The 10,337-nt window shown below is 42.2% G+C and overlaps 1 protein-coding gene across 1 annotated transcript; it reads right to left on the reverse strand.

The window, feature by feature from the left end:
- Nucleotides 1-4,078: 4,078 nt before the first annotated feature.
- On the reverse strand, nucleotides 4,079-6,298 carry LOC310782304 (prominin-2-like; the record flags this gene model as incomplete). Its single annotated transcript, XM_083642978.1, has 1 exon — nucleotides 4,079-6,298. The coding sequence occupies one exon, from the start codon at nucleotides 6,296-6,298 to the stop codon at nucleotides 4,079-4,081; it is 2,220 nt and encodes a 739-aa protein (XP_083499104.1).
- Between the last annotated feature and the right edge of the window lie 4,039 nt (nucleotides 6,299-10,337).

Consider the following 10,337-nt stretch of genomic DNA (forward strand, 5'->3'; position numbering starts at 1 on the left):
CCAACCGTGTCATTTAGTTTCTCCGGCTGCGTTCCTAAATACTGTATCTCTCCTCGCGTGGGCACGCTTGATGTTTACATTATTCTAACCCAATATCGCCATACATGCAGTTTGCAGTGTCAAAAGAGATGCTTTGACCTCTGATGGATACATTGTCCTTGTGTGACTCTTTCAGACATTTCTGGCAGGAGTGATCTATATCTTGGGAGTGGATCATTGTTTGGTGGGATGTGATTTGCAATTGCTTCAGTTTGTGCATGAGTGGAATTCCTAGCAATGAGCCCACGCTCATTCATACTCATTTATATGGTTACTTGTGTATTATCCTCGTTTCATCATTTGTTATCTAACCCATTAGACGCCGTTGAAGTATGAAAAATGGCTGCGTGCCTAGACTTCCTCTATGGCAGTGCTGGCTCTTAATGGGCTGTCTGGGGAATAGGAGGAGAGATTGATTATCCTGATGATTTCATTAGATGACATCAAAGCAGGGAAATTGCAACAGAGAGCAGGGATACATCTTCCGTGAATGGGAAATCATCTGTCATTTGAATGATACTTAATGTAAAAAGCAGACAATATGTCAGCAATGACATGTAAACTTGTCAGCCGAGACAGATCATAATTATGCTTTGGTCTATAGGGATAGATAGATTCGTTCGTAAATTCTATATTTTATGATGCAATACTGATGCAGGGAAGCACTGAACAGTAGGTAGTCCACTTTTTATCCCCCCCCCCCCCCCCCACATAAAAGAGATTCATATGAAATATTTATGGTGGTATATAGCTGCCTGTTTGGAATAATCTTTGCATATGCCTCTACTGAGAACAGAGCCAAAAGAGACACTGCTATGAGCAAAAAAGAGAATGGTCTGCACACACCGGTAGGCTACAGTCAGGGGTGTAGCGGTGAATACAGAGGTGGGTAAACTATCAAAGGTGAGTAGTTTACCCACCTTGTTTCCCCTAATTGATTTATACAGTTGATCTGAAAATAGTCTGCCTCAGTTGAAATAGGTGGGTAAACTGCATTTACTCTGCTGCTACAGTGCATCACATTGAGTACAGCTTGTATCAGATGAAAAGTTGATTTTTCTTTTTTTGCCATTAATTGCTAATCATAAACCATTCACTACTTGTATCATGAGAATGTATTCCAATCATTACTAAAGCGCCTTGCTGTGGCAGTATCAATGCGAGCAGATCCTCTTTCCTCTTAACCCTGCCTCTGATCCTATTAAAACTGTATCCTTATCGCCTTTATCAGGTTCAGAATGGATGGGGAGCTTAACTGCCTCTGTGTACATTGGCAAGCTGCGTAGATCTTTTATGTAGCCAAGGTTACAACCTTGAGAGAAAACAAAAAAGGCATGCCTTGAAAATTGATTAGAGAATCAAGTAGTCAGATGTTATCACCGATGTCTTAATCATGGGTGTCACACCCTGGGAACATTGGGCTGCACACCAATGCCATCACACACTGAACTACAACAACCCACAGCACCAGCATAAGCTCTTATTTTGGTTTTTGTCTTTGTGTGGCCCAACAGTGCCATCTAGGAGGTTGGAAGAAGAAGTGGGTTTCTTGAATGAAGTATTTTCGTCTGCACCGGATATTTAGTAAATATACTGTGCAGACGAAAATACTAAATCAAAAAAAATTGTGGGACACAAAATGTAAATATTATTTACATTTTATGGACTGGAGGTTGGGGTCAACAACAGGCCGTTTTCATGGTATCATGGTAACAGCTTCCATGTTGGGAAACTCTTGCATCACAGCTTCCTGTGGCAACTATCTTATTGACAAACCAATCCAACAAAGATGACAAAACTAAATTGTAATGTTAATAGCGCTACACTAGATACATAAAGTAAATACTATTATGCAAATTAGGTGATGCAAGGAGATGACAGCAGACGAGGAGAAACTGAAGCTTAAAGTGTCCTTAATGGGAGAGGAAACTTTAGGTGAAGATCTTTAAGCTTGTCTCGATGTCTCTGGTTTAGATTCAGGCGTCAGTGAGAACAGGCGAGCAAGTCTTTCACTGGTCTTAATGTCGGACAGGTTGTGAATCGATTTAGTGAAGGCCATGGCCATCTCAATTCGGAAGCTGTTACCATGCATTGGAACAGAATTGGAATGAAATTCAGTGAATTTCTGTGATATTCCATGTTTCTTTTTTCTTAGGCTCAAGGAAGTAACAAAACTAAGGAGTCATACGCCAATGTAAAAGTTATAATAACCTGACAACAGGACCGTCACCATGTTGTCCCCTTAACATGGTGACTGACAGGTGACCACCCCCCCCCCCCCCACACACACACAAACACACACACACAAACACACACACACACACACACACACACACACACACACACGAGAAAAAAAGACATCTCGGCAGCAATGTTCTATGAACCCACTGCTATGTTTGTAAGGCTTTGAGGATGCTCGTAGAGCCAGTCTACCCATAATAATTAATTAATTAAAACTTAAGGGAAAATAACTAGACGACACAAACTACATCATCATCATCATCATCATATATAAAATTGAGTAAGTGGCCTCTGTCTGTCTGCAATTTTGGTCCCACATTGTGATATTTGTGCAGTAATGATGTCACTGATGATGTCACAATGTCTATCACATCATCAGTGATGTCACTCGAGCACTTGAGGATGTCACCAGGAAGATTTTTTTGGCACACATGTACCCGGAAAATGTGTTCCGGTTCCTGCCAGGGCACATTGGTTTGCGCCCCCCGGTCTCGAAGCGGTGGAAACGGCAGACTAACTGCCCGCACCATTCTAAAAAATTTGAGTTTTTTTCCCCTTTTTTAGCCATATTTACAGTAATATATCATTTTAAATCAACATTAGGATTATACTGTTGTGATGTCATTATTCAGTATATTCTCTTTCATGTCACCACCTGCTCAGCTCTCCTGTCAAAATAATTGTAACTAACAAACACAAACTGTTTTAGCCAAATTCATATCAAAATGACACCTACAAACACAGGTACACAACCCAAGCCGTACACAACACACAAAGTCATCATCGATAATAAAAAAAACATACAGAGGGACATTTATTTATTCCTGATAGGAACGATTGAAAAATAAAATAAAATATATTACCGGTATGTTGTTTTTAACTTTACACCACCTCTTTTTGTTACTTATTGGGTCATGAAACTGAAACCATGCATATAGCCACCTGCATACCTGACTTCGGGAGCTTGGCAATTGGCATCATGCATGATTAGCCAGTAGCATCCCAACGTGTCACACAGGTAACATTACTTAAGAGACAGACTAGACACTTACTTTCTTGGTTGTTGCTAAAAAATCTGTCAGTGTCACTCACTGTCTGTCGTTCACTCGCTCACTGTCTCGCAGCTCGCTCACCTTCAATTATCTCGCCAGGCAGACAGACAGTCATCACTCACCACCATGCTGCTGCTCTCTCGGAATCAAGTTACCGCGGACGCGGCGTCAGATGACTTCCTGCCTGACCTGCCTTTCGTTTCAAAATAAAAGGGATCCCGTGTTTTTCATGCTTTTCCATGCAGATTGTTTTATTTTTTTCTCTGAAATATTAGGGGAGGTCCGGACCTCCCCGTCCTCATAGCTAGTTACGGCCATGTTCGCAGGTGGTCAACTGTGAACCTTCTAAAGAGCCGGTTTGCTTTTCCATGGGCTACATAGAGCTGACTAGAGCCACGTCATTACTGTACGTCACCGAATAGGTCGGAATGCTTTGCAACATGGGGTAAGCCCATACATGTTAGTATTATAAATAAGCATGCAAAATAAAATCCCCCAATACACAGACAGCCCCCCACACAGACAGACTCCTCCACCCACCCCCACACACACACACACACACGCACACACACACACACAGAGGCCCCCAGGTGTAATTTCCACTAGGGACATGGGGACATGCCGCCCCCACTTCCCAAAATCCAGATTCTGCCCCCCCCTAGGTCAGTGGAAAAGGGTAGGACTGCTGTAGCCTGGCTAAACCCAGCATCCACGTGACCTCTATGTACTATCAGTCACGAAGAAACTTACGCTACAACCATACCTTGTGGCGTCACGTTGAAGGCTGGGTTTACCCATGCAGGCTCGGACTGCCGAGCTGTGACAACTGGGCCCCGGGGAGCGGCGTACCTTGGAGGCACGAGATCTGTGGAAGGTCCGACATCGTGCATGACGGCGGCCATTCTGGGCATTCTGGCGGCCCTGTCAGACTTGGCCAGTTTGATCGAGAAAATGATGCTGGGGATGAAGAAGATCAGACACGAGCCCAGACTGAACCAGAAGGCATTCAGAGATTCCACCACGTGTGAGCAGATGATGGTCTCTGCCGAGTCCACCGCTCTTGCCATTGGCTCACAGAGGCCAAGCTCCTTCCTGATCGCGTTCTTGGCCCATTTAGCATATTTTGTGAAGTACGTCATCAGACATTTCAAAATCTTTTTGTCTGTTTCAAATGTTGTTGTTGTCTTCATTGTTTCTACGTTGGATTGAAAATCAGATATGGTTGATTTGATGGGTATGATCATATTTTGGATGTTCTCCAGGTCCTTGGCCTCATCCATCAGCTCGGCCCGAATTTCTTTTCTTGAAATAAATTGTGAGAGATTTTTCAGTTGCTTTATCATTGATGCGAGATTGATCTTGTCGATCTTCTGTTTAACGTCATCTAAAGAGCTCCATTGCTGTTCACCGTCGGCCGTCTGAGAAGTAATGGACAGCTGGTCTTCTATCATATTCGATAGATCTTCTTGTTTCGATATATCAAGCAGTTTTTTAAGGTTGTATTGATCATGCAGGTGGAGTGTCTCCCACAGAGGCATGTTTTTACCACAATCCCTGTAAATATCAGTGACGTTGAGTTTGTTTGTCAGCTTGGACAGTCCCACAGGCACGATAAACTTTGTAATTAGATCTAGAGTATCAATGAACTCTAGCAGCTGGTCTCCGCTGGCCCAGGGCCGACAGACCAGTGTATAAGCGTTCCCGCCCATCAGGAACAGCACCAGCACCACCAACATAAACAGCCAGGAGAACAGGAAGCTGACGGCTGTGCCCATCATGAGGAAAGTGCCTCCATAAGGGCACCGGAGGAGACCCAGGACATTACACACCACCACCATAAGCACCACGCAGTACATGGTCACACACACCGCCTCCCTAATATCTTTTGCTTGGTCCACCTGTGGAGTGACGGAGGTGATGGTTGTTTGCAGCTGGCCCAGTTTGACTGTCACGTCCAGAGCTAGTGTAGTGATCAATCCTTTGGTCTTATCAATCTGTTCTCCTATCTTCGCCAGCTCCTTATTTACCTTGTCGGTGAGAGCGGTTATTTGTTTCTTAATCTTTGTGAAATCATGTTGGACTTTGTCCACTGCTGACTGGAAGTTATCGACTGGGATGTCCACTGTTATATCCTGCAGCATTTGTTTTAAATCTTCACAACGAATGCAGTCGGGCTTGCTGATGGTCTTACTTATCTTTTCTTGAACAGCGATGACGTTCTCCTGGAGTTCGCTCACGCTAGAAGTCAGCTCTTTGGCTTTTGTCAGTAATCTCGGGATTGTATTAAAATAATCGTTCTGTGGAATGGCAATTAGTTTTTGCATAACCTCGTCTTTGGGCTTATTGAACTCATTCTCCACATGGTCAAATTGCTGAGACACAGTAGTGAAGTAGGTTCGGAGATTGTGTAAAGTAATGCCGAGCTCCTCTGTACCCTTGTCCACACTCACTCTGAGGGCCTCGTTACTTGTGAACATACAGATGTTTCCTGCAAGTATTATGAGTGTGGTGATGAGTGTGGTGATGAATGCGCAGGAGCGGATGCGGGATGTGTGCTCCTGGTACATCTGCCCATCACCACAGCATGGACAGCATGCCCAGAAGAAACAAACTATGGGCATCAGAATGATGTACAGGATGCCTATGGCTGCACACACCAAGAAACCCATCAGATAGTGCAGAGCTTCTTTGATGTCTGGATTCTCCAGGACTTTGATGATGTCTTGTTTCTGGAGGGCTTCTTTGATGACCACATTGTTAAATAATTGTGTGATCAGCTTTGCAGGGAAGGGGTTAGGCTGGACTATGTGGAGGAAGGAATGGACCAGGTGGGGCATGAAGCCCAATCCAGTATCCGCTGCTGTGATGTTCTGGTACTGTGGCTGGGTGAGATCTTTCAGGACCACAGCTGGACAGTCATCCTGGCGAGGGTTGGGGTCTGCCAGGCTGAGCCCCAGGAGGAGCATTACAACGCCAGCCCTGAATGCTCCAGAGCAACCTCGCCACCTCCATCTCCATCCCCTTGTACCCTCAGATAGCATGCCTACAGGTGAGAGTAGCTGGGGAAAGACTTGGCCGGAGAAAAGCAGGTTTACCCCGCGAGCAACATCATGGCAGATAATCTGTCTCATTACAGATGATGACATCAATGTCGAGGACGACCGCCCTATTATAGTAGTCAGATTGTGTTTGCTCGAGTGACATCACTGGTCACATCATCATGGAGTGACATCACTGGTGTTTTCCCTTCTTCTTCTAATGGTGATGACATCCTCACCAATGACATCACAATTGCTCAAATGGCAACACTGGTGACATCATCACCGATGACATGAAAATTGCTCGAGTGATGTCACAGATGACATAATCACAGATGTCACAATTGCTCTGTGCATAGTAAGTGATTTGTCACAGACACTGATGATGTCACAATGTCTATGTCACTCACTGATGACATCACGTTTGAGTTGCATCACTGATGACAGTGCCAAAGTCATCACTAGTGAATGACATAACATCACAATTGGTCGAGTGACATCACTAGTGATATCACCTAGGACATTACAATTGCTCCAGTGACATCACTGATGACATCATCATCAATGACATCACAATTGCACTGTGCGTAATGGTGCGTTCGTTTATAAGTTGCAAATTGCCACTTGCTACTAGCAAAAATCAAATAAAACGCTGCGAGTTCCTTCTCGCAAACTTGGGTATGATTTCTCAACCCCTAGTTGCTCCCAGTGCGTCATTTGACCTCATTTCTCATGGCACCCACGATTCTAAGAATATTTAAAACACATTTTTGACCCATTTTTCATTTCTGTTCAACAATACAGTGGAATTTGCTTATAGTGATCATGGTTATATTGATCAAAATGTTTGGTCCCGAATCATTCCTATACACATGCTGTTTAAATAATTTGCTTAGTGATCAATACTCTGCTTACAGTGATCATTTTGGGCCTTGTCACACCTGAGAAGAACAATTGAAATAATGTTTAAAACTACAAACATTATATTTTTTAACTTACAAACTGCCAAAAATGAGTCACGAGATTCAGCAGCGATACTTGGTGCATTTCTCTCTGTATATGGAGAGATCGCAGCATCCCCGTCTGTCTGTCTGTCTGTCTGTCTGTCTGTCTGTCTGTCTGGCGTCTCTGTACATGTATATGCGAGACCGCTGTGTATGAAACAGCTGGAGGCCTAGCTTACTGGATTTTTAAAGTCAATAACATTCAATAAATAGCGAAACTGTCCATTTCATTACTTTATTATATGTTCTGTCTTCACGTCTATACAAATGTCAATTAGATGATAATCTGCATGAGAAATAAAGAAAACGGAAAATAATATGTTATAATGATCATCCGCTTGTGATCAGTTTGACCTGTCCCAAAGTGATCACTATAAAAGGAGTGCAGCATACCAATACAATAGTTGGTTAAACCCACACAATTAAACATAAATGTTGTTATTAACTGTTAGCTTAGAGAGCTAACGGCAATTAGCATCCATGGTTTTGCGACTTGAAGCCTTGAAGCTCGAACACACATAGGTCGGCGATGATGCATTTTCCACTTGCCACTTGCCAGCTCCGGCCATAAACGAATGCAGCATAAGTGTGACAGACACTGATGATGTCACAATGTCTATGCCACTAACTGATGACATAATCACTGATGACATCACGATTGCTCTGTTCAACACCGCCGCTACATACACATCCTGTGTCTGAGCTTGTTTGTCTTGTTTGTTTATTGTTCTGTAAAAATTTGAAAATAAAATATACCTAAACTCACACACATTGTTTAAAAGACACATGGACACATTTTCCCCCAAATACCAGGGCTTTGTGCTGACATGCACATCAGACCATTTACGAAACAGGAAGTACAACTTGGAGTCTTTAAAGGTATCGCACAGGCTTGACCTTGACTCCAGGAAACACCTCTGTTGTTGTTGCATCCTCTCACTCACATTCCTCAAATCCTCACATCAGTCCTCTGCTGCTCCACCACCCTGGAATGTCTTCACTCTTCACTGGTTCAAAACGTTACGTACAAACCTCCTCCTTCCCTGTAGGCCTAAATGGTAAAGGGAAAACATACAGTATAATGCACTGATAGGCTTTTTTCACGGAAGCCATTTTGTGTCTAAAAGGCATACTAAACACAGGTGCAACCAAAACACGAATGAGGGGCCCAGCACTGGAACACCTAAATAGATTGGAAGTTGGAAAGCAAACCCTCATTCATGTTTGTTGCACCTGAGTTTACTATGCCTTTTAGACACAAAATGGCTGCTGTGAAAAAGGCACTTTGTTGTCAGTCTAAGAGAAGAGAAACATTGCCCAGACACTCTAAAATGGCAAAAGTATGTGTTGTGTAGAACAGTGGTTTTCAAACTTTGTCCAAAACATTATTTTAATGTGTGTCTTTTTTAATGTGGTTTGATTATTTTCAGTTATTTATATTCAAGCACCCCTTTGTATTGTAATTGTAAAGTGTGTTGGGACCATACTTCATGGTGATTCTGCACTTTAAATACAATTGATTGATTGATTGATTGATTGATTGATTGATTGATTGATTGATTGATTGATTGATTGATTGATTAATTATAGTATTCAGTGTAGTAATTTCAAGACATGTCCCATTACATACATGTTTCTCGTGGGAATCACCTTGGACAGATCCTTGACTCTTGTCCTGCATAGGTGAGAAACAGCGTCACTGGAAGTGGGTGTTCAGCTGACGTCCAGGCAAAGGTTATTATGGGTTATGTCAATGGGCTGGGCCATAGGACCTCCCTTGCTGGGGAATGAGTGACAGGTGAGGCTAGACAGAGAGGAATAGGGCAGAGCTCTCACTCTGTTCCTAGTTCCACGGACCACAAACGTCATCACGGTTTATGTCTAAAATAAATTGGCAAAAAAACAATCCAGTGCATGTACAGATTTTTCAATTTTGATGTCAGAATATTTTTCAGCTATCTAACACAGTTAATCGGCAGTCTGTCAGAATCGTGCAAGTGCTGTTTTCTAGACCCAGCATTTTGTGCTTTGCAATGTTCAATGATTACACAGGAAGAAATTCATTGTAAAAGAGTAGTAGTAGTAATCGTCGTAGAAATCTGTATTGTTCCGTTGACAACATCTGAGAAACATAATCACATTCACATATCACATACAAAAAAGCCAATATGACACAATATTAATGTATGCCTACTGTATACAACAATAAAACTATCAAGACCAGGGGTCTCATTTAGTTATTTAATATTAGCTAAAATGTGCTTAGGATCCTACTACGGATTAACTATTTTACTTTTTTCACTTTTTTTTTTTTTTTACAAAACAGTTTTTATATACACATTGACCCTAAGGCGTAGGCTCGGGCCGATATTCTGAGAAATATCACAATTTTGAAAATTTGTTTTCAAAGGCTGTAGCGGACACTAGAAGACCTAAGGCATTGATTGGTAGCCTATACCTATACCAACCATGTCATGAATCTTGTCAGGAAGGTGGCTAAATAACACTCCAAAGTTAGGCTATATTTTGGCCATGGGAAAAAAAAACATTTTCAGAGCTCTTTTTCACAGCCCAATGTGTGTGTGTGTGTGTGTGTGTGTGTGTGTGTTTGTCACTACACTATTCTTCTTATCGTTCCACACAATCATGTGCAATACTATGCTATTCTGTCAATATCTGTGATTCCTGTGCAATACAAAGCTTATTACTGCTGCTACTTCTCATGCACCCTGTGCATATTTTGTTACTTTGCATTTTTAGGTTACCACGCTTGGTTAATACTGTTTAGAGCTTTATCTCTGTTAATAACTTAGATATTTTTTATATATTTTATAGCTTGTATTAATTTTGTTTATATCCTGTGCACCAACCACACCAAGTCAACTTCCTTGTATGTCAAACATTGCTTGGGCAAATAAATACTTCTATTCTATTCTATTCTATTCTATTCTATTCTATTCTAT

The sequence above is a fragment of the Poromitra crassiceps genome (assembly GCF_964638095.1).
Source record: "Poromitra crassiceps genome assembly, chromosome: 9".
NCBI classification, from domain to species: domain Eukaryota; kingdom Metazoa; phylum Chordata; class Actinopteri; order Beryciformes; family Melamphaidae; genus Poromitra; species Poromitra crassiceps.